The sequence below is a fragment of the Lycorma delicatula genome, chromosome 10, assembly GCF_047948215.1.
Source record: "Lycorma delicatula isolate Av1 chromosome 10, ASM4794821v1, whole genome shotgun sequence".
In the NCBI taxonomy this organism is placed as follows: domain Eukaryota; kingdom Metazoa; phylum Arthropoda; class Insecta; order Hemiptera; family Fulgoridae; genus Lycorma; species Lycorma delicatula.
The window spans coordinates 9,522,518-9,548,495 of NC_134464.1; the positions used below are offsets into that span (position 1 = coordinate 9,522,518).

Below are 25,978 nucleotides of genomic sequence, written 5' to 3' on the forward strand. Positions count from 1 at the left end.
TTGATACAGAGTAGGAATTGATTGTTGGACATGAAGGATAAGGCATGAAGAATATCAACACAAACACATGGTGGTATGGTGACTTAAAACATTGTGACCGTAATCCTCAATATTTTGCTAAAACAGTACTATTCACAGCAGGGCATATGTAATAGCATTAATTTGTATAGTTCAGTATTAATTTATATGCTGAGCACTGAAACTTTCCATTTTGCAGTCATTCTAAAAGTTCTTGTTTATTGTAATTTGGATTTTGCACTTTATATAATTTTACTTTACGATAGCAAGTTTGTCAATTACCATAACAGAATGAGGTATAAGGTTTGGTATTAATTTTGTTTCCAGCCTTTTTTTTATATTTCTCAGCATTAATGTTTTTCTGGTATTCTCCTTGCTTTCAGCCTGATTTAAAAATCGGAAGTGTATTTGGAATTTCTTCTACAGGATTTTTGGCATAATGTTGCAAAAAGATATCTGGCCTTTCTTCCCATATGCAAATTTTTAGTTCTAAAAAATAATTTACTAGTTTTAAACCACTGTAAAATATTTTTCTTCTGAATTTTTTCTATTATGTTCACTCTTCTCCCATCTAAAACCCATATTCCTTCATATGTTTTGTAAAGTTTTCTGTGTGCAATTTATCTGCACGATCTGTAAATGTTTTGTGCAATTGATCTACAGATGTGATCTGTTTTAAAATCGCTAATTTATGCCAAATTTAGCATTTAATGTCAGCAAAATTTGGCATATATGAAAACTAATACGATATTTCTTGACAATAGCTTGTCAAAGTTAACTTTCTTTTTCATTCTTTTAAGAAATTTTCTGGAGATACTGAAATTTTCATTTCCTTCCAGTTTATTTGATTCTGTTATAACTTTGTGTACCGCACAGACAAACAAGCCGCAAAGGTCAGCTACAACTACACGAGTTTGAATTTCTGAACATATAATTTCTTCTATTATTTTGTTGCAAACGTTCATTATTATACATTTGCTATGATTTCTTTAACTCAATCCTTGCCCTAACCTGCAATAAGATCTTAGTCAAAATACTGGGAAAGTAAGCACGAAAGAGAAGGTAATATAAAAAAAAACAATTGTTGGCGATTGAAAAACACTATAAAACATGGAAACAAAGATGAGTAATGAAAAATACTGTAGTAAAATGTAAAAAAAATGCACAATTAACAAGAGTCACAATGCAAATGGCTTCTTAGAACCTATGATGTACTATCACGGTACAAAATCTCCTCCAGTGAACTATTAAACACCAACTATTGCTAATAGACTAGGGTGTCTACTTCAGATATCCCAGTAGAGCTACTGGATATCTATGTGATTACACTTTCTAAACTTTAAGAGTAATATTTGCTTGCACATTTCTGTACAGAGTTAAAACATAACCTACATATCTATATAATTATACATTTACAGTTAATGAATGATTAGCCTGCATAACACAATTTTATGGTATCGGCATATGGTAAGAAGTGATACACAATGTTATGTGTGTTGTCTTGACCATCTCTGCATATGCTGTGGATTATTGATTTTTCATGGTGCAAGCATAAAGTTAATATAATTCTTCACATAAAATCTGATAATGTAAAAAAACAAAAATTACGTGTCAGCTGGCACCGGGGGTGTTGCAAGATAATAACAAGAAAGGGGTGTGAGTGAAAGTGTTAAATATATACTAAAATATTAAATAATTATTACCTATAAAACCTTTACTGAATTAATTTATTACCTCGCACACCTGCACAACTATTACTTCATAAAGTTATTTTTAATGGATAAACAAGCATTTCTCTTTTTTTTTAATTCATAACTTTTATACTTATTTTGTAATATGTCACTGATCAAGGATCAAGGATCAAGGATCCTTCCAGGCAAATGGTAGAGCTGTTCCTTTTTGTTATCGGTAGTATACATTATCTACTAATCTTATTGCAAACTAAATAATGATTAGCAGTCTCTATGAAATACATTGGCCAAACTTGTTCAGAGAAAAACATTATAAAGGCGACTGACTTTATGATGAGTACATAATACTGCATAAAATTTATAGTAATTCACAACTAGCCATTTGCATTAATAGTTAGTTGCCAACACAAATATTTTAGCTAACATTTTGTGATAATAAACAACATACATTGTGCATTACCCATCTTCTTTCACTCATCTATTTCATTGCAAATACATAAAATTCATTTTTAATAAATTTACCTTAGGCGGTTCCATAATTAATTTTGGATGATTATATAAATTTGAATGTAATGATAACATAGATTCACAATCCCATTGTTGTTTTTCTTTAACTTCAATTTTATCCATTTCTTCATAAAAATTATCATCGCTATCATCTGATTCTTGATTGTAATGAGTTAATATTGAATGATCCTGCTTCAATTCTTCCTGTAAACAAATTTACACTAAATTAGATTTAAAAACAATTATAGCGATTAAAAATTAATTTAGAGCATTATCATTAACAGCTTTAATACTGTAATATAACAAATACTGTTGGAATTGGATATGATGTATAACAATGATAACTAAAAACAATTTGTCATTACAAGCAAATAATTTTTCTTAACTAGGCACCAAATATGATGGTTGTTGTTAATTAAAAAGTACCAACAACATGTAAAGAAACTGGACCCAGCAATGTTAAATTGACGATCTAAAAAAACCATTTTATTAAATGTTACTTTGACGGTTGGAAAATTTCAAAGACAATACTTTTGAGATTATTGAAGAATAACAGAATTATGATTTTCTAATGCGATGACCTAATAAATATTATTGACATACTTATATCATAAATAATATAATATTCATAAAATATTATTTATAAATTAATGATTTTTGAGTTGTACTACATACAGGGAACCCAATGCTGTTTAACTTTTCCCATGTATGGGAACTATTTTATAAATGCAGTTTCAGCCGTTAGTTGTAAAATGTTACTTCAAATCCTCCAATTTCCTTGATGCTACTTCCTGAGGTTTACAAGGTAATGTGGAACAATCGTGTGATAAGGGATGTAATTTGTCTCTACAACAAATTTTCTTAGAATGAAGCCCATGTTTAGCAATAAGAATCTGAATTTGAAGCTTAGATAAAAAATGCTTAAATGTTACATTTGGTCAACACAGATGTTCGGGTGTGAGGTTTGGACACTGAAAGCGGTGACTATTAGGAGAGTGGGAGCGTTTCAAATGTGGTTCCATAAAAGAATGTTTTGCATTCCATGGATAGAACGGAGGTCTAATAAAGAAGTTTGAAGAAGAGCTACGATTGGACAACAGCTCCTGGTAACTATTCAGTGCAGGAAGCTGGCTTATTTGAGTCATGTTTTAAAGGGCAGCCAATATCAACTTTTGAAATCGGTTCTTCAGGGAAGATTAAGGGGTGCATAGAGAAGTTGGAAGGAGACACACCTCCTTGTTAGACAAAATTAAAGATTGGACAGTATCCAAGGCATAGAAGTGCTTTTTCATAGTGGTCAGAACAGAGAGGAACAAACCAGATTGATAGTCAACATCAAGGGGACCTGTTATGACACTTTAATAAGAAATTTTATTGCCAGAAGGGAATAAAACAGCGGGTTACAAGAAAAATAGAACTCTAGCTAAGAAACATCTTATGAAATATTTGTAGGTGAAAAATTTTGTGCCAAGTTTTCAAAATTGAATGGAAGTCAAGTTTTTATGAGAATACCAGATCAATTAAGAAGATCCAAATGGGATTATAAAGCAAAGTTAAAAATATTGTTAGGATATGCAGAAATAGGCTATCAAATTCTAGTAAATAACAAAGTAATGAATGCAAGATATGTTGACATAATAGAAGAAAATGTAACAGGTATATGTTTTAAAGGCGATGAAACTGATGTTAAAAATTAAACAAACCAGAATGAAGAATCGGATTTAAATAGAGGGTCTGAAGAAAATAAAACAAATGATGAAAATAATGTGATAGAACCTAGATGGACAGTGAGAGAAAGAAAACCAAATAGTATGTATGTAAATGATAATTTTGCTGCACTAAAAACACTTGTTTGTAAATGTGATGTAACTGCACCAAAATGATATGTAACTGCACATTTGAGGAGGTAATGCTAAATAGTGAAACTGAAAATTGTAAAAAGCTATGAATAGTGAAATAGAAAGCTATGAATAGTGAAATAAGAATAGAACTTGGAAACTAGTTGAAAAGCCAAAAGAAAAACATCTATTAATGTAAAATGGAGTTTTAGAAAAATGTATTTAAAGCGAGGTTAGTAGTCAGAGGATTTTAATAGGAAGAACAGGTAGATAATATTACTCACCAATAGTACAAATGCTAACTTTAAAAATGTTATTATATTATTTTCAGTTTCAATATTGATCGAATGGGTGTAGAAACAGCATTCTTAAATGTGAAAATAATCTCCAAAGTTTATGTTATCAAGCAATAGGTTATGAAGATTGTTCAAATAGAGTACTTTTAGGTATTAAAATCTTCATACTGTTTAAGAGAAAGTCCCAGATTTTGGTATGAATGTTTCAATAAGTTCATGTACATTTAGGTTTTAAAAGAAGCAAATATGACTATTGTTTATATGCAAATAACACAGAAAATGAACCTATTTATATTTTAATATTTGTAGATGACTTATTCACGTGCAGTAAAAATCAGACTAAGATTAATGAAGTTAAAGTGAAAATGAAAGTCATGAGAAAAGTAACAAATTAAATACAATTAAGTAAATAAATAATGATGTGAGAAAACATTAAGACTCTTGAATCAAGAAAATTATACTGAATCATTAACAAAAAAGAAAAATTTAGAAAATGCAAACTTATACAACAGTGGAAGTAAATTTAAAATTACAACCTGCAAATAAAATAGATATTACAGCAAACCAAAGAAATTTAACAGGTGAACTTTTGAGTTCAAGTATAGGAATGAGACCAAATATTGGTTTTAGTGTGAATTATTTAAGCAGGTTTCAAAATTACTATGATAAAATGCATTTTAAATATGCACTTACAATTTTAAAATATTTATATTTAACAAAAGATTTAAAATTAACTTTCAACAGAAATGTTGATATTTTTCTAGCATAATAAGGATTGTTTAGCTGATGATGACTAGGTAAGTGATAATATTAATAGGAAATTGACATCATGGTATCTAGTAAGATTGTTCAATAATGTAATATATTTGAAATCTTATAAACAGAGTTCTGTAACTAAATCATCAATGTACGCTGAATATATAGTTTTATCTGAGGTTGTAACAGATAATAATTTTCTACATGGTACATTGAAAGAAATATTTAATATAAATAAACCTGTTAAAATGTAACTGATAACTCGGGAGTGTTAATTATTACAAAATATAGTAACTTTACAAGAAAATCTAAGCATATTGAAGTACAGTATAATATTGTAAATGAAAATGATAAAAAAGGTAATATTGATATAATTAATATAGAATTTGAAAATAATATTTCAGGAGTGGTCGGCCTGAGTCTGTTCAAGACTACACATTTACCGGTACACACTTATATGGCAGATTGTGAACAGATGCCTTGGCATCTCTGCAGAGTACTGTTGACATCATGACACTGTGCTGTTACTATGTAACCTAGTATTACATAAATAAATAAAATAAAATACTGCAGATATATTTACTAAATCGTGTAAAACAATGTTTATAAAATTTAGAGAAATGTTAAAGTTAATCTAATAAAAAAAAAGAAAAGAAAATTCTTTTTAAGGAAAGTAAGATTTAAAATTTAAGGTGTGTTGAATATGTGATAAATCTGTATTTATTTGTGTGTGCTGCCATCTAACAGTTCAATGTATTATCTGCAATTGTGCATGGTTAGGCGAGCAAGCGTCAGTTTGGCAGTTGTTTAAGAATGGTATTGTATAGAGCTTCATATTGTATTCTAATGTTACTTGGTACTAATAAATTAAGTATACAATTAGCAATCTTGTTTAGCTATTACAACAGATATTATTAATAGTACTAAAGAGTTTGTGACAGCCAGTTCTAGCGTAATAAAAAATACCAGAACAACTGCCGCAAACAGTAAAATATATTGAAAAGGATAAGACAAGGCATCCACAAATTTGCTTCTAGAAGTAAATGTAGAGGGTAAAATCAGTAAAGTAACAAACACAAAGATTAGCATGTATGAAACAAATAACAAAGGAAGTAAGATGGAAGAGGTACATTGAGGCTAAGAGATAATAAGAACAGAGAAATTCATCTTACCAGTCACACAATTGATGACAAAAAATTATATTATTCTCAAACCTAATAAATAACTTTTTTTACCTACAACAAAAAACAGAAATAGTAACACCATATAAACTATTATACAATGAGCAGCTGAAATGTTATACAGCCTGGAATGTAACAGGAGAACAAAATGTCACACAAAAGAAAAATTACTGCCATCTCATAGTTTCATTCCCCTATTGCTAACTTTCAAAACTCATGGATCCATGCCCTCATATTTTCTATCAGTCCCCACTGTTCTGGGAATACAGTACACCTACTACGTCAACATGTCTAAAACAACATGTAACGACTGAAAAAAGTAAACACTAGTGAAATTCATCATCATTTAAAAGCAGTTTACAGTGATGAAACCGTTAATTAAAGTAATGTGAGTAGGTGGGCAATAAAATTTTGTGCATCAAAAGCTGGTAAAACAAATACTGAAGACAAAGCTTGCAGTGGTCAACCAGTTTCTATGACTGATAAGAACAATCAGAAGGAAGGGGATGAATTGATTCAAAATAACCACTGCATCTCACACATACAAATTTACACCCCGACAGGCAGAAGAACAAGTAGGCACAACTGGGCTACCATAAAGATAAGCATATTATTGCACTACTGGGCTACCATAAAAGCTGTTCACAGTAGGTGACATGCAAACTCATACAAAGAACAAACAACAAAAGGAACGTTGAAGAGCTTCAGAAACATTATCGTGATGAGAGATGGGACTTCCTTCTCAATACTGTGACACGAGATGAAACTCAGGTGCACAATTATGACTCACAAGAAAAACAGCAGAACATGGAATACCAGATCAATGGTTCACCACAAACTAAAAAAATTTAAATCTCTGCAAAAAAAATTCTTTTGAGTGTCCTGAAATTCCAAATGCATGTATGTGACCGACTATCCAGAAACAAGGTCAACCGTAAATTCTTTGCAAATATAAAGATATTAATCAACATTAGATTTGTGTGTCGTGTTTTACACACCATGAAACCAATAATTCTGCAGTACAATGATGCTCTCTCCACGTCAAATACAATCATTGAGGTTCTTGTGAAAATGAAATCTGAACTTATTCCAGATCCTCCTTACTCACCAGATACAGCATCCTGTAATTTTCACTTCTTTCCATAATTAATGAGAGATATTAAAGGTATTCCTTTCACCCTGGTTGATGAAATGAAGAATGCAGAACGGTCGTGGATCAAGGAAAAATCACCAACAACATTCTTTGTTGACAAAATAATAGACTGGTTCACTGTTCAGAAAAATGGGAAGTTATAACTGGTAACTACAAGGAAAAAAATAGTTAAGTTTTTATACCAAAAGAATGTACTTTTATGCTGTATTTCTTTGACCATCTCTTTTTATTTGCAAGTTATAAGCAACTCTGCTGCTGGTGGAAGAGGTGGGGAGGATAAGCTACGGTGCAAAAAAAATTATAACAGGAAAAGTAGAGTGTGGAACGATGGCGAATACAAGTGCATTCACTGTTGAAGAGCGTATGTTAGCTTGTGTATGGGTCCATGAACATCCATCCACACACTGGTAAAACTTTGGAGAACATCATGGATGACGTCTTTGTGCATTTTAGGAAATTGCCACCATCACAGCAAATGTTACTGATGTGGGAAAAGAAGACTTTTACAACGGTAAGTGTTCTTGATGCGCCACACAGTGGGAGGCCGAGCACTCAGGCTGAGGAGATGTATACTGCTGTGGAGGTACTGATTCAATGATCACCAATGAAATCAACTTGCAAACATTAAGCAGTTAGACATTCCAAGATCGACAATGCGAGACCTTACGTGGAAGAACTTGAAAGTTAAATCTTTTCATCCAGCCACAGTTAATGAGTTGAGTGACAGTGACCTTGATTGATGCATTTATGAATGTCAGTTATTACTTGAACACTTTCCAAGAGCAAACTATAAAAAGAAGATCATGTTTTCAAGCGTGTGCAATTTATTGCAGCTCTCATAACTGAAATGTTTTTTCTGGGTGAAAGGCAATCCTCACTTTTTTGAGGAAATCAAACATCATGATTTGGGCTTGGATGACAGTTGAACACCTCCTTGGTCCTTACTTTTTTGATGGCACAGTTAATCAACACAGTTATCTGAGAATGATCAACGAGTGGTTCCTTCCAGAATTAACGGAAAAAGGAATCGTTGACATCAATACACTTCAGCAAGATGGTGCTCCAGCACATTTTGCTTTTAATGTCTGCAGATGCCACAATGAAATTTTTCTAAGTCGCTGGATTGGACACGGGACAGAAGCATTACTGGCTCCATTGCTATGTCTTGACCAGCATGAAGCATTGAAAATTGAAGTAAATATTAAATTTAATTTTTTAAATAAAAAAAAAATATATATACATATACACATAAGAGAATAAAAAAGTACTGCAATAACTATTATAGAATAGTTCATTCAATAGGTCATACTCTTGACTGAACAAATATTTGTTCTGAAATTTTTTAAATTTTTTAAATTTTATTAACAAATAATTTTTACAAAATAAAATGTCAAAAGCTAAAATTAATGTGTAAACGTAAACAAAGAAGAATTTATTAAAATAAAAAATATCACTGAAGATGGGCCTGGGCCCAAAAACGTTTTGATGAGCATAAAAAAACCAAAGGTAAGAGTGTTCTCTAATACTATACTTTGCAGAGGCTGAAAAAATATTAGTTTATTATTTATACATATATATAAATAATTTTTTACCTTTGTTCTTTCCTTTTCAAATTCATCAGCACACTGTTTTAACATTTCTGATTCTAAATCAATTTCCCCTTCGATTTCATCACAATCCAGGGCTCCTATTTCATTTTCATCATATGAAGCAAACATCTGAAAAATAACATTTTACTTGGTAATCAAAAAATTCATATAATTTAAATGTCTATACTAAAAATAAGGATTGCCAGGTGATAAAATATGAAAAACTAACAAACAGAAGAAAGGAGGACCTGAAAAACTAAGAGAAGCAGACTTACCATGATAAGAAAGAAAATTGCCTAGTAAAGGAAGGAGCCACCATCCTAAAAAACGGTGCTGCAAAGGGATAATTAATCACCTGATTAAACTGATTCTCTGTGAATAGGCTTTTGATGCATCAAAAGCATATTCACAGAAACTCCATTAACAAAGCCTCAAAAACCCCATTAGCAAAGAATATCTTGAATGGAATCTCAATCATTACACATTTTATAAATGCAAAATAAAAAATTACAGGTGAGACTTAAACAAAGAAAGAGACCACTGAATAAAAAAAAATAGGAATAAGAGAACTATGTAATTTCTAAATGCATGAAACACCAAATAATTAGATCAATTAACAAAGTAAGTAGCTGAACATATTTTCTTCCTCCTGAATCCCTTCATTACATCTTCTTAGAGACAAATAACACTCCAGTGCACTACTCAGATAATAAAAGGAACAAAGGTCAGCAGCAAAAGCAAGAGGAGGGATAACAATCAAGTGAAAAGGAAAAACAAAGTGAAAAAAAGGAAATAAGAGCCATGAAAGTCAGCAGAACCATGTTATAACATTTTATTATGTAAATATAGAAAAGAAGAACAAAAGTCTTCAACTGTAGGATACTCATGTAAACAGTAAAACATCTGCAAAGAAGGATATCCCTCTGGTGATTAGCATATGACTCCCCTAGGCCATTTATATCAAATTAAAAGAGAAAAGGTGAAAGGGTGGGCTCAGCTATGACCAACAGTTAATCTAGACAGTACTACACACTCAAACAACAATTCAAATGACTGTAGCATTTATTTTTAAGTGTAATAATGTTGAAATATAAATTTCTGAAATATGCACAATGAGAAAACCTTTAACTTCCATTAAAACAGTTCCAGCTTTTAAAAGTTTCCTTTTTTTATATCCCACATTAAATTAACTAATAGAGGGGAAAAATGGGGTTATACCAGTTGGCATATATCATTGAAAATATTTTGCTGACCTGTGTGGAAGAAGAAGTACCACCAGTCTTTCATCTGTAATATCCTTGGTTCAAATTAGGCATATTTCATGTGCTTTAAGTGAGCTAATGAGATATATTAATCATTAACGAAAAAGTAAAAAGAATTTGTAATACACCTACTGAAAAAAGAAAAAACCCCTATGCCAAAAGCTTTTGGGAAAAATAAACAAGATTTATATAAAATTTAAAATATATAATTTGGATTATGGTGGATGTTAATTTTAAAGATATTTCAGAATGTGTACTGATTGCTTATCAATCATCTAACAAATACAATGGAACCTCTCTAATTTAGACTTTTCTACTTAAAGATTTACAAAAATTTGTCTTCCTTAAAAAATAATAAAATTCATTGAATGATGATTATAGTTGAGTTTGGTTTTTTTATTGTTTGTTATTTTTTAAGTGTTAAATCTGTAAGAATTGTAGTGTAATGTTGAAGATTATTTGTATTTTAAATGGTATCCACCCTCATCTACAAATAAGAGGGGTGAAACACTCTTCAAAATAAGAATATTAAAAGTGCTACATAAAATTATATAATTATATTAATCCGATCGACCCAAGTACAGAATTAATAAAATAAAATAAAGTAGGATGACACCCACCTTAATCCATAATCCAAGCAAGAGCGCTTTCATGAGTAGTTTGCATCATCAGTTGGTATACAATTTTTCAAATCGTTTGTTGCAAATTACACATTAAAATTAAAAACCCTATACTATACATAAGATTTAAAATTATTAAAAGATCCTTTTCCAGTTAAATCAAAACAGAAATAAAATAAATTTTTTAAATTCAAAAATTTAATTGTAAATTAAAATGAAATTAAAAATTGCGAATATATAAAATATGAAGTCATTAATAAAATTAAATTAAAAGACAAAATTAAAATCAATAATAACAACAGTCACATACGTATAGGTTACATTCACATAACTTTGGCTAGCTAGTCTACATGAATTTCTATTTTGTTTTATTATTGATTTTAATTTTTTCTTTTAACTTAATATTATTAATGACTTCATATTTTATATATATATGCAATTTTTAATTTTAATTTACAATTTAAATTTTTAAATTTAATAATATTTTAGTTTTATTTCTGTTTTGATTGAATAGGAAAAGGATATTTTAACAACTTTAAATCTCATGTATAGTATAGGGTTTTTAATTTTAATGTGTAATTCGCAACGAACGATTTGAAAAATTGCATAGCGACTGACGATGCGAGGTACTCGGGAAAGCGCTCTTGCTTGAATTATGGAATAAGGTAGGTGATATCCTATTTTATTTTATTTTTTTATTTTATTAATTCTATACATGGGTTGATCGGATTAATATAGTTTATATAGTGCAGAGGAATATGATTCCTGAAAAGATCGATTTAAGAAAAATGAAAATATATAAATAGCTGGAGTGTGATGAAGATATCTACATTACATCACACATAGAATAAGATTTTATACAAAGTGCCAGGGATTAACTTATAAGGATTAGAAGATGAAGATACAAGGTGTTTTGGAACTAACAACATTAAAAATGTAGGAATGGTTGGGTGTTCATGAATGAAGATGTTGGCTACTACAACTGAGCTGAGGGAGAAAATGTCAAAATAATACAAATGAGAAAGAAATTTGAGATGATATTATGATGAAAATATTCCACCAAAACCTACTCTTTCTAAGGTGTGGGAAAGTCTCAATGCAATGTTAACTAACACTGATCCAGAATTTGAAAAATACTATTTGATTATCAAATAAATATGTCAAGAAGTTATTAAAAAAAAAACAATACAACAGGACAAAACATTTTAATTTCAACTTATAAATCTGTAAATTCAGTTTGGAAATTTTTACACAGTTTTAAGTCTTCAATTCAGATTTTTCCTCATTTGTACTAGACTTTGCCCTAATATATTCTAGATAAGAGGTTTTAGAATACAACATTAACAAATTACATATATTTCACAAATATACCTGTTCAAATCTGTCATCCAATAACGTAAGTTGTTTATTTCTTTTAATTACTGAACTTGACATTGAATATTCAGTAAATCTTGATTTAGTTGATTTCATATCCTCATTATCTAAACTTCCAACATCGTCATACCTTTCATCCTCTTCATCAGAACTCCACATCTGGTCTGATCTATAAACATAGAAAAATAACTGTAAAAGTTAAAGAATAACTCATGAAAAACTTAATGGTATAAGTAGGTGACTACATCAATGCGGAGGATGGACAACACCCAAAGTAAGGCTACAAATACAACTATACTAAAAAAGGTTTTAAGGAAATTTAGACTGCAATGTAGGAAGGGAAGGTTTACAGACAATTTATAAAAGAAAAAGGTAATAGTAATAAAAACAGTAGGTGAAGGAAGGTAAGCTCTGATTCAGATTAAAAAAGGAATAAAACAAGGATGTAACCAGCGTTTACTGCTTTTAAATTTGTATGTAGAATAAGCAATACAGGAATTGAAAAATGTCTGAGAGGGAAGTAATTATTTAAGAAGAAAAAATTTATTATTTTCCAGTGGTACTGTTCTTTGAGCAGAATTAGAAATCCTTTGGAAGAAATTCTGAATAGTACAAATTTATTTCTTGGAAAAAATTCAGTTTCAAAAAGTATTAGAGTAACAAACATAATAAAATTTTATAGAAAGTAGAAAAATGAGGAATTAAACATTTAAATACAAAACAAAGTATAATGCAAGTTTTCTGAATTTTTCTATTTTCAGTAAAATGAGGATGAATAAGGTCAAAGCGGACATTAAAAGCAGTCACTACCAAGGAGAGTTTTCATGCACAAAAATATCTGCTAGAATCATGTACAGATCTGAGAATCAAAATCAGTACGAAAAACACACAGAAAAAGAACAAATGCCTTTGATATGTGGTGTTGGAGAATTTTGAAAAATATGATGAGTTGATAAAGCATAAAATGAAGAGATCTTAAGGCAAACAGGAGATATGAAAATTTTATGTATAAAATCTCATATACAGATGAACTGAGTTAGAGAGTCATCATCATGGATATCCAGATATAGGTAATTCAGTTAACAAAGAGATGTGTAAATGGTAAAATCAATACAGAGAAGGAGAAAGACTGAAACTTATAAAATAAACATGTAAAAATGTGTGAAAAAGATTATATGTGAGTTCATCATAACCACAAGTGTTTTATGTAATAACTATTACTTTTATGTAATAACTATTACAAAGATAAATATCAGAAGAAAACAGAAAGCAATGAACAACAGAAAAAATAAAAAGATTCCTTAAGAAAATCATCATTATCAAGACATTTATTTTTCTGTATAAAAATTAGACTCAGGAATTGAGAAATTCCTCCTAATAAAGTCAATAACATAATTTGAAAAGAAATACAGAAAGATCCAGAGTTCATTTAAAGTTTTAACCAATACACCTCACTTTTCAATTCTAACAAAATACCTTTTATAATCTTCATACTTTCTATTATATATTTTTATTAATTACCACTAGAAAAGATAAAATTTTCAAAATATGTGTTATAGCATGCAAATCATAAAAATCACATGTAACCAAATGAAAAAATAAAAAAATCATTAAATAATTTATGAATGTTTTACACATTTTTATATAAGATAATTTTCAAATTGTTTTGCAAGAATATTTTCTTAAGCTTCAGATTAAGTGTCTGAACTTTTACTAATTCACAATTTGTTTTACTTATTTACCAACTTTAGTCAATTTTACTTGTTTTTTTCTATTTTACAGCCGTTTATTGACCTATCATTTACCATAGATATTTTATAATACGTGATAAAAGACCACACAAAACAAAAAGACCACAACCAAGAGAGAAAAATATATTTAAAGCCCTAAATGTACACACATATTTTAAGACTTTTTAAAATTACTTTTTTTAAGACTGCATTTTGTTAAGGTATAAGTTTTAGAACTTAATTTTTGAAAGTAGACTTTAAAAGTACAATTTGACAGACATATTTCATACCGATTATCGACTTCACCATAATCATTTTCATTGTCGCTACCCATATAAATTTTATTAGACTCATCATCAGAAATAACACCATCAGCAATTTGAATGAAATCATCTTGAAGTATATTATCAGGATTATCATAATCAAAATCTTCATCCATCGCAGCAACAATATCTGGATCGAGATCAAGCCGCAAACCTATAAGAAATAACATTACAGTTATGTAATCACTATGCCTTCCCTAAATTGTAGATATGAAATGTAATACCTTAAAATATAGCTTTTATAGTTATATTAAAGATAATATCAAACTATCTATTTAAACCACATTATAATCTTATCCATTAAGTAAAGTGCCATTCTTAATGATACAGATTAATTTTATATTGAGCTATACTAAGCAAAGTTCTTGGGGACATATTTTGGTGGGTTAACTGGTAAAAAAAAAACCCAAAAAAATATTACTGTGAATCTAATTTTTTTACTAATAAAATGAGTGTAAAAATAGTAGTGTAGGGCTCACATGAATCATGATTAATGATTACCAACCTTAGTAATTTACTGGCTAACAAATCTAATCATAATTTAAGAATACCATAAAGACTTTTGATCAGTTACTATAAAGTAACAGCATCCTTAAATTTGTTACTAGATTAAAAAAACTAACAACCATCCACTACTGGAAACAGGCAATGCCAGTATATTTATCAACACTGTTTGACAGTAATCATCAATAAATGGGCTTCTTTTTCTTTATAAAAATAAATACGCTAATAAGTAACTTTTTAGTGTAGGAGAGGTTGGTTTTCAAGGTTAAACACATGTGGAAAATAAAGATTAAAAAACTAATTAAAGAAGTATGGGTCCTGGACAAGATTATAAACTACCTAACCTTACAGTCATCGATCATCTCTCTCACTGTTTTTCAAAGCCTTAATTGTTTCTTCCCCAGGTTCTATAGACAGTCCTGGACTGAACCTGTGTACAGGTTCTGTGGTGCAGTCTTATCCTAAGCTCACCAAGAACTAATAAATTATTAATGCATACTTCATTACATGAGAGACTACCTATAGACCGACTTGGAGACCATTTCGCCTTACATCAGTATAAATGTTAGAAATTTATTAACTTCTTATTTCAAAGTAGAATCTTCTTTGAGATGATCATTACCAATTTCTCTTTCCTCTTTCAAAACCTTATACGGTAATTTTATTTTTCTGAACTATATTTTTATACTTTCTTACCATCTACAAAATCTTTCTAAGATCTCTTAACACTAATTTTCCATCTACATCACATACACTGAAATATTTTGGTTGTTTCTTCAACATTTTCTCTTATTTTCTTAGTACTAAATCCACTTTTCAGTAACTACATTTTTATCTACAGTTTCTCTTTTTTTTGGTGTGAGGGGCCACACTATCAGAGAGCCATTTCTAGCCCAGATGTGCTTTGCTGGAGGTTGTCTTTTAGACCCTCTGAACCTGATAACACATCACAGTCACAGTCTGTCAGGATGCCACTTTGGCGGACATTTCCATCAGTTATTTACACAACTTACTATTGTCTTCATACGGTCTCTTCCAATTACAACTTAAAACCCTTCACTAGCACAGTAACTGACTTTCAGAAGTGTGAACTCCACATCTTCCTCTTCCCATACGAAAAAGCTTTCACACAAAAAAGGTTCTCAAAAAAGGTTTCACACAAAAGCTCTTCTCATATCTAACTTCAATCATACTATGCAAACAGATCATTACTAGGCTGAGTCTTTAAACATCAAAAACACTATCCTCATAATAACAAAACAAGTGTAGATCGCCATTCCATCAACAAGAAAAGTGAAGAACACTTTTATTTTGGGATGCTTTTGATTAACTTTCTAGAGCAGGTTAAAAAGATAAATGGGTAATATTATGGATCTTTGCTGGGCAATATTATACATCTTTGCCGGGTCATCTAAATGAAGAAATAAAAAAAATGACCACATTTGATGAAAAAGAAATCTATTTTTTGCAACAAAATTCTTCTGCATCCCCTTGCTTACCAGACAGCATAATCAGATGATTATTTGTTTCCATATATGAAGAAGTGACTTGTTGGTAACAGATTTATGAGAAATTATTAAGTTATTACTGAAAAATCTGTCTATTTTTAAAGCTTTGAGAAATCATACTATAAGGATGGGACTGAAAAACTTTACCGTTGTTGAAAAATTGAGTCTTCTTTATTTTTGAATGGACTAATCAAATTTTCTCATTCACAAGAACTTTGGAAATGGAAGGTTCATAAGAGCTAGAAATAAAGCAATATTATAAGATGAAATGAGACGAGAGAAGTTTTGCAGTAAATCTTGTAAAATATAGAACAGTTATGGACCACATGTTAATCAGTGCTTCAGGAATAATAAATTAGGTTCTAGAAAAATATATATATGAGTAAAAACATTAAATGAACACAAAAATTAGAACATATGAGTCATAATGCAAGAGGTATGTTGAGACTAAGAGAGTAAAACAGAAAAGAAAATAATGGAATAGTGCATCAAACTAGTCATCTTTAGATCAGAAAAAATGAAAGAAATAAACAATTGAAATTGAATCATCAAGCTGTGTAAGTGAATGAAGTCTATAGTATCTAAAGTTCAAGTAATATTATTGAACCATAATTAATTTAAAAATGAATTAGAAAATATCATGCAAAAAGTGGTAAATCATAATTAAATGTGCGAACAGACCTTGAGGTGCAGCTTTATTTAGAAGGCCTACATCTTCTTCAACTTCAGAAGCAAACACTGATGATGGTAATTTTAATTTTGATCTAGATTTAGGCTGAAACAAATAAATACAGTAAAAATAAGATATTACAGTAGATGCCGCTTAATAGAATCAATGGGTAATTAAATTAGCCAGATTATTGAATCATTTTTCTAAATCCCAAACCAAAATACAGGAAATTGTATAAACTTCTTTGTCTAATAGAATAAACAATCAGTTTATTGAACCAACATTTTAATATTTTACGTTTATATGTTTTAATACAATATGGATTATTTGGTTTTTATGCATTATGTTTTTTATGTTTTCATTTTACTGTAGTATCCGTATTTAATGTTTAAATTGTTTACTCCAAGGAAATAAGTCATATCGTACCATGGTATTGCCTTTAACTGGCTAAAGATAAACCAGTGCGGCACCAGACTTCCATCGATAAAAGATGGCAGACTAAATATGCATATATGCAATACAGTACACTTCAAGCCATTCATCATTCTACACTGTGTATACTGTATATATGGTTCAATTCTTATGCTTGTTTAAATTTTTTCGTTTTCTTTTTGCATGTGTTTCAACTGTTGTGAATTTTTAGTGTTTACATTACTATTATTTCACTGTGATGTTTGTGATTTTGTCTGTTTGTCTATTTTTTGTGAATTTCAAAGCCCATGTCACATAAACGTAAGAATTTAAATTTACATGAAGAATTAGAAGTTTTAAAAAAATATGATAAACTTTCTACATGTAGTCAATGAGCATGGCAGAATTATTGAATTTCCCAGTTCTACTGTCAATTAATCAGTCCACTAAACAGAACATTTTTATTATGTACAAGTTTAAACTACTCTAACATAGATAGGATCATAACATGCAATTTTAGGATCTTTCAGCCTTCTTTTTCCATATCTATGTACAATTGTATTAAGTATATAAAAATGCATAATTGAATCATATTGTTTTTAAAATTTTTATAGAGAAAATTATTTAGGTTAATCAAGATAAAGTTTAAATTAAACATTATTAAATAGATCCAAAAAAATGATTAAAAAAGAAATTTGAGTTTTCCATATTTTCATTAGACAACTGAATAATAATGCTGATATTCGCATGAATCACAGGTTGTTTCTGACTTGTTTACAAGATGACTTCAAGAGAGCATTCCAGAAGTTGTTGCAACACAGGGACCGATACATTATTGTGCAGGATAAGTACATCAAAGGAGATGATCTTCAAACTTAGATAAATAAAGCACTTTTCCTTAAATAGAACTTGTCTAGGAACTTTTTGATATCACCTTGTATTAGGTATTTTTTGAAAAAATTAAGTTTATAATTTTTTAGACCTAGTCTTGGAATTTTCTAATAGTATATCCATAAATACACACTTCCTTGTGCTCACAGTATATATATAAAAAATGTAATGTTAAAGAATAAATTACATTTATAATGACTTACCACTTCTTTTGTTTGTTCCCAATGATTAACTGATGTACCTCGTTCCCGCAAATGTTGCAAATAATCATAATCATCATCGTAATATATTCCATATTTCTTCTGTTCCTCTTTGCGATTTTTAAGATCGAACTAAAAAAAATAAATATATATTATTAAAATAAGAAAAAGTATTTGTGTTCACATTTAACTGGCCTTTAACACATTCAATCAATCACTCTTGTATGTGTTCTGCACTGGCAACACAATACTTATAAAGAACAGGTAATTCATACGACATTCCTGTAACATATGTGATGGTACAATTAGACTGAATATCTAATTCATTCCACATCACATCAATAAAATAAATGCACTTCTCAGATCCATATCCAGTAATTCAAATAAAATTTACAGTTTGGCTCTACCCATGAAGTGATGCAAAAAAATGTTTTTTTCATTTTTTTCAGTAACTCAGTTTTTTGAGTAGGACCCTGTAAAAAAATTGTAAAACGCAAGTTTTGGATAATTACAAAAGAATAAATTTATCAGCTCATATAAGAGAAAGAGAGCTCAATTTGGTGTCACTTTAAAGCTCTTGGAATGGTGTTTCAGATGATATGTCACTTGACAAGGTTTTGTGATATTAATAGTTCAAGGTCACCAAAACCATTACTTGACCTTGAACATATCCAAAAGTGTATTTTTTTAATGTGAAAAAAATATATTTCTTGCTTCCAAATGTGTTGTACATGTAATGTGTGGTAAACATTTCATAATGGGATTGCAATGAGATCATGTTAAAAAATAATAATTTTGTAATAATTAGGTACAGCAGAATACTCCAATTGTTGACCCACATGACAATTGCTTATTGAGATTCAATCAATGAAAACCATCCCCTTCCAGTCTTTCAAACTTGGTCAATTAGTGAGGCAGAAGAGCATGTCATGACATGCACTCCTAGTGCCAGCAAAAAAATGTACATGTCTCATCCTGTTGAGACAGATGATATTCAGTCTGGTTCATCTCTTGGAACAGAAGGTTCAGTGGTGTACTTACTCCCCAAGAGGATTGATCATATCTGTCTAAATGATACAAAAAAACATTTTTTTCAGATTTTTCAATCACTCTTTGTTAATTGAGCTTGCCTTTCTCTACAGATTTGAAGTTTTATTACTAATTCATCACAGCCTTGGACCAGAACACAGTGACCAGCATCGAACCAGCAAATTCTACTGCTTCAAGGAAGATGTACTGTTGTAATCTATTTGAAAGGCCAAGTCATCTGTAAGAAAATCCTGAGAAGTGTAAGCAAGAACTTGGTGCAAACATTTACTTTTCTTAAAAAAGGTTACAAAATTTATGATAATTGTCACAAACAGTTAGAAGGTAATCTGCTTAAAATAATGCTGAAGAACCTACTTCTGATGAAGAGTTTCAACAATTAGATCCTTTGTATTGCCCAAAAAAGATGAAGCTGTAAATGCTCTGAACAAAAGTTTGATTATTTTAAATGAATCACCTATTCAGAAAGAAAAAAACGACTATATGAGAGAAAATAACCTCAGGAAAAGCTTAAGAAAGCAGCAGTAGTGTTCAAAAGCAAAATATTGAACATGGATTCAGATTCTAAACAAGATGCTACTTCTCTGATCATGAAATTATCAACCAATTGAAAGAAAAATTTAGTACTACAGATGATAGGGATGCAGCAGTATCAGGATGCAAATATTGACAATGTTCCCTAAAAGCTGAACTTTAAAAGACATTCAAGATGAATTTGCAGTATCAGACTGCAAGGAAAGCTAAAAGCCTGATTAAATAAAAAGGTGTCATGTCATGTCCTGATCCGAAACCTGGTAGAAATTTAGATTTTGAAACAGCAGAAAAAGTAACTGATCTGTATGAGAATGAGGAAGTAAGTTGAATGATACCCGGAAAAAAAGATTTTAGTTCTCTAAAGATAAATGGAAGACAAGAGCAAGTTCAGAAAAAATTAATTCTGTATAATCTCCATAAAGCTTTTGCATTGTTTAAACAGAGGTATCCATTGCTGAAAATAGGATTTTCAAAGTTCTGTGAACTAAGGACTAAGAACTGTGTTCTTGTACGTGCAAGTGAAACCCACAGTGTTTGTGTATGTACAATGCACCAAATGCAAAACTTATGGTTATGCATTGTAAAATGAAAGAATTGATATAAGGTAATAGACCAATTAAGTCTTACAAAGATATTGACATATGTAGTGTGTGCTAATCCAACTGAAGCTTGCTACTTTCAAAATTGCAAAAATTTTTCATGGTTTGAAGAAGTCAAGGGAAAGATTGAGAAGTTTTCGAGCTCAACTGTATTGTAAACATCACCTGCAAACAGTGGATAAAAGTTGAAAAAGAACATCTCTCGATACATTAGTCAAACCTACTGAAGAATTCATCAATGTACTTTTTGAAAAACTTCTTCAACACTCATTTCTTGCTTGGTAGTTACCTCGCCCATCTGAAGTAATCTCTGAAAGAAGGTGAATATCTTGTAATCTGCAGCTTTGCTGAAAACTACTCATTCATTCTCCAGAATGCAGCCCAAGGTTCCACTGGAACAATGCATAGGCAACAGTTCAACTCCTTCACAATCTATTTCCAAGATCCAACAACAAAAACATTCATGCATACATCTCTTGTCATAATTTCTGACTGTCTCACATGACATAATAGCAGTGCACCTTTTTCAGAAACATTTAATTGGTTTCATGCAGTCTCATTATCACAAAACCAAGCCAGTCTATTACTACAGTGATGGTGCTGCTTTTCAGTACAAAACAGACTCAATTTTCTCAACCTCTGTTACCATGAATCAAACTTTAAGGACTTGAAAATTGAAAGATCTTTCTCTCAGTTCACACTCGGCTCCTGATAATTCAGTGACTCCATACACACTACATAAGCCAGGTCTGCACTACATTCCACTCGTGCACAGCTGGTGAACAATATAGTTGTTGAGACCACTATGGAATTTAACAGACTCAACATACAAAATATAATATAATATATATTCTTTAACAATGTATAATTTATGGAATCATTAAAAGCATTTATATTCACTTATACATAATATTTTGTTATTCATTCAAATATTAAAGGATCATATCTAATTATGAAGTGATAAATGTTTATATTTATTTATTATTTGAACCAGTGGTAAACACACAGAGTAAATACCCTAACCAAGGTACTAAACCAAGGCAGATATTATCTGGACAGTGTGTTCTACAAATAATACAAATGAGAAAAATCAAACACTGAAGACGAAGTTCTTACATCCACATGGTCCTTCACCTTCCTTCCACTACCCAGACTTTGAGGATGTTCTTAATGTACATAGCAGTGATGTTATTTCAAAAGTAGATCCCAGGGTAAATGCAACAGGAAGAGTTTATAACCTCTCAAAGCAAGAAGTGGATAATGCTAACCAGAAGCTGTAAAAAGAAGTGTACACTGTGTAATTATGTAAATATCTTTAGAAGGTATACGAATTGCAGTTAAGCGATGAATACATAGAAGTTCATTATTTTATTATACAATGATCACATTGCAATCCCATTAAGAAATGTTTACCACATGTACAACACGGGAAGCAAAAAATGATTTTTTCACATTTAAAAAAAATGCACTATTGGATATATTCAAGGTCAAATCATTTTTTTGGTTTCCTTAAACTATTAATGTCACAAAATCTTGCCAAGTTATCACACGAAAACCCATTCCAAAACCTTTAATATGACACCAAATTGAACTCTAGCTCTTATTGAGAAAATTAATCTTTTGTAATTTCCTGAACCTTGCTTTTTGACATTTTTTCACTTTTTTACGGGGTCCTACACAAAAAATTGGGTGACTGTAAAATCTGAAAAAAATTTTTTTGCATCACTTTATAGTTACAATCAATCCTGTGAATTTTGTTGAAATTGGTGATGGTCAAGTTGTGAGACCTGTTGATTTGACATGAAAGATCCTATTATAAATATTTTATTATATTTAAATATCTATAATCATGCTGTTTCAAAGTTATTATTACAATAAAGGATGTAAAGGAAAAACTTAAGTAGGAAACATATGTTATTATATTTATCATAAGATAAAATACAAGAATTTTTTTTAAATTAAATTTTACATTACTGCTCATTAGGAGATTGTCAGAAAATTGAGTTACAAAATAGAAGAGATTAAAGACAAACCATTATAAAGGAAATACTTAGGCAGAATTGCATAACTTCCCTGGCTTTCCAAATAAGTAAAGTTATTACAATCCTTAACTTTAATAACTTAATCACCTAGCATAAATATTACTCTTACCCATATAAATAACAATAAAAATTCAAACAATTATACTTCAACAGTTTCTATATCTTCTCTTATCAAACACATTAAATGTTTTCTAATGTCAATAAATATTAATAGCAAATAGAAATAATATCAAAATTGGTTTAAGGAAAAAAATTCATTTGCCTTTAAAAAGAATATTCTATCTAATAAGTTTTATCTTTTAACGGTAATGAGCATGTGAATTGTAATATAGCTCACCTCTGATTTACAAGAGAGCTATTTCATCAAGGTTGTTAGTCTTAAAATTATACATAAAACTGAAAAGGACAAAAAAAATGTACTACAAAATAACAAAACACTTACCTTTGATTTTTGGGGAACCAAAACATGTTGAGGTGCTTTTTCATCAGCTATCAATGGATCCTGCTGACTTCTATGAACCAAATGGAAAGTGACAGCAAGCTTCTTATCAATAAATTTTTTCTTGTTCTTTGGCTATAAAAATAATATTACAATTATGATACATACTTATATATTTTAAAAGACAAAAGCCAGATATGACTGAAGAGTTTAAGATAAAAATTAAAGAAAATAAAACAAAAATAGTTCGCTAAAACAACATAACCTAAAATATTTTGTTTTAACAAAATATTTTAGATTATGTTGGATAAACATGAATTAATAAAGTTATAACACTTCAGCTCCATAAAGTATTATATTTTCATTAGTTAATCAATATAAAAAAAAGATTGTGTGCAATAACTATTTATTGATAAAATATTGTTAAAAAAACTACTATAACGGTGAAGTGAAATGCACGCACATAACAAATAACGAGCATAGAATATCGTAATTACCATTGTTTAAACTCAAGATGAAGGTAATGCTTCTTACAGTATATAGAAAAATATACAAATGTACCACAACAGCGATGAAAATCTTAGTACAATAGATACGTACAAGAAAAGTTAAGTTAACCTATAACACTTAGGTGAACCGAGGGATAAGTGCTGCAATTACCATGAGGTTGCAGCACAGTAAATACGGTAGTGCCAAAACTACGAGTACAAAATTGGTAAATTTTCATGTGGCGTTTTCAATATATATGAAAAACCGGTTTAATTATTGGACAGTAATTAAAGTAAACTTTAAATTAAAACTGTCCAGGTAATGCTAGAAGCATCAAATTTACAGTTCAGCAACATATAGCAACTAAACAACAGGGCTGTCAAAGTCTCTAGACAAGCAGAGCCTGGACCGCTGCCGGATGAGTTACCAGAGACTTCGATAACGGCGGCGCTGCTATCAGCATCTAATCGCAGATTCCTGACTCAGCGGCCAGTGCTATATTTGGCTCGCTGCACAGCATGAAGTTGGGTTTTTCCCGTCTTGCGACCTGAGACCAAGTCGTAGACCCTCTGGCTACTGTTTGCATTGATTTGAAGGACTTTGATTTCCTTTTTTTATGGCATTCTTTACTACCAGTCCTGCGGCCGGTAGCTTCTTTGTGCTTCATTGCACTAAGACCTTTTTGATAGCCGGCCTTGCTACAATTTAAAGAGAGCCCGAGCGGTCAGGTACCTTGCACTTAGAAGCAAGATGGCATGTATCCCAACATCTAAAACTTTTGGATTTCTCCTCCCGTCTGGTGGCGTGGCAGCTGACCCAACCGATTTGGATCCTGCCCAAAGCGTGCAGCTTACGATCAGCATCCACAGGCAGTGCCACGGTCGCCTTCTGGGTATTGCCAAAAGCCGGCTTAAGGGACGTGACCGAGGTTTTGTTCCCTTCCCAAGGGCATGCAAGACGCCATCGTGCACATCTCAGGACATGGTCTCGGCATCTATGTCCTTCACGTAGACGAAAGATTTCTTATCGACCTACTCTCTGAAATTCACATCAGCTCCCACAACCTTTTTCTTTATCGTCTCGACAGCGTTACCTGAGTTTTTGACGCGGATATGTATTTCGTCGTTCCTGCCCTTCCTTATGGATAGGATATCTGTCGCATCCTTATCGAGGACCTCCAGCTTAACTGACCTCAGGAGGTCGGCGAAGGACTTCCCGTTAGACTTGATAACAGTTTACTCTATTTTCCTACTACCTCTTCTATTTCATCTTATGTTAGTATCATGTGATCAAAACGATTAAATCTTCAAAACTGAATTTTTTGGACACCAATCCCTTTCATTCATACCAGATCACATTTTGGATTATTGCAAAACTAACCTTTTGCTTTTGAAGTAATTGCATTTTTTTAGTCTATTACTTTCGGTTGCACAGGGGAAATGAATTTTCTTTACGTTTTGAAGTATGAGTAGTACAAAATACCATTCACTTAAATTGTAGTTTATATATATATATATGGCCTATATATAAATTTTGAGGCTCAAAAATCTCCAAAACGACTAAATCAATTTCATAGAAATTTAGATATGCGTAGTAATTATTTCGTTTTAGTTAAATGAAGTTGTGAATATGAAAATTGTTGAGTCTTTCTTGAGTTACGCTTAATTTAATGTTGAATTTTTTTTTTTAAACATGCTTTAAAAACATTCTTGTTTTCAACAAAATAATACGTCTAAAGTTGTCTATTTTCGCTAGACCACAATGAAAACCATGTGGCGCGATCTCAGTTTAATTTTGCACCTTAACTTAGTTCATTCAAATAGATTTACTACGTATTTTATTCTGAATTTCTTATTTCCATTTTGCATCAAAACCTCTGTCATATTTAAAGAATTTATATAGATATTGAATGTGAAAGCGCGCCCCCTGCTTTTTATTGTGGTCTTGCGAAAATAGGCAACTTTATACATATTATTTTGTTGAAAACAAAAATGTTTAAAAGAATGTTTTTAAAAATTATTGTTTTTTTTTCCATGATATTTTTGACGCCTTTTCTGTAAGTTAACTTCAAGTTTTGTTCGCCGTGTTTCAAAGAGTGCTGCGTTCACTTTTCAATCGAACATCTCGCTCTTCTGGTGTTTCGTTAGCTTTACGCATTAAATAGCGGTGACGTTCACTTTCAAATTGAGCCTGCCGCTGTTAAGAATTAAATGTTTTTTTTGTTACCCTCAAAACACAAATATAATTTTAGATAGATCGTTTGTATAAAGAAGTATAAATCGTTCGTGCATACCTACCTACCACGC

The 25,978-nt window shown here is 30.6% G+C and overlaps 1 protein-coding gene across 1 annotated transcript in view; it reads right to left on the reverse strand.

Moving 5' to 3' along the window:
* LTV1 (LTV1 ribosome biogenesis factor) overlaps positions 1-23,847 on the reverse strand; it is a 33,499-nt gene extending 9,652 nt beyond the window's left edge. Inside the window, exons 1-8 of the mRNA XM_075377155.1 lie at positions 23,681-23,847; positions 23,187-23,318; positions 18,526-18,654; positions 17,032-17,125; positions 14,306-14,492; positions 12,283-12,454; positions 9,033-9,158; positions 2,232-2,420 (exon numbers count right to left, since the gene is read on the reverse strand). Of these exons, the coding sequence (XP_075233270.1) occupies positions 2,232-2,420; positions 9,033-9,158; positions 12,283-12,454; positions 14,306-14,492; positions 17,032-17,125; positions 18,526-18,654; positions 23,187-23,318; positions 23,681-23,683 (1,032 nt within the window). The 5' untranslated portion in view covers positions 23,684-23,847. The remainder of the gene's footprint in view (positions 1-2,231; positions 2,421-9,032; positions 9,159-12,282; positions 12,455-14,305; positions 14,493-17,031; positions 17,126-18,525; positions 18,655-23,186; positions 23,319-23,680) is intronic.
* Positions 23,848-25,978: the final 2,131 nt, after the last annotated feature.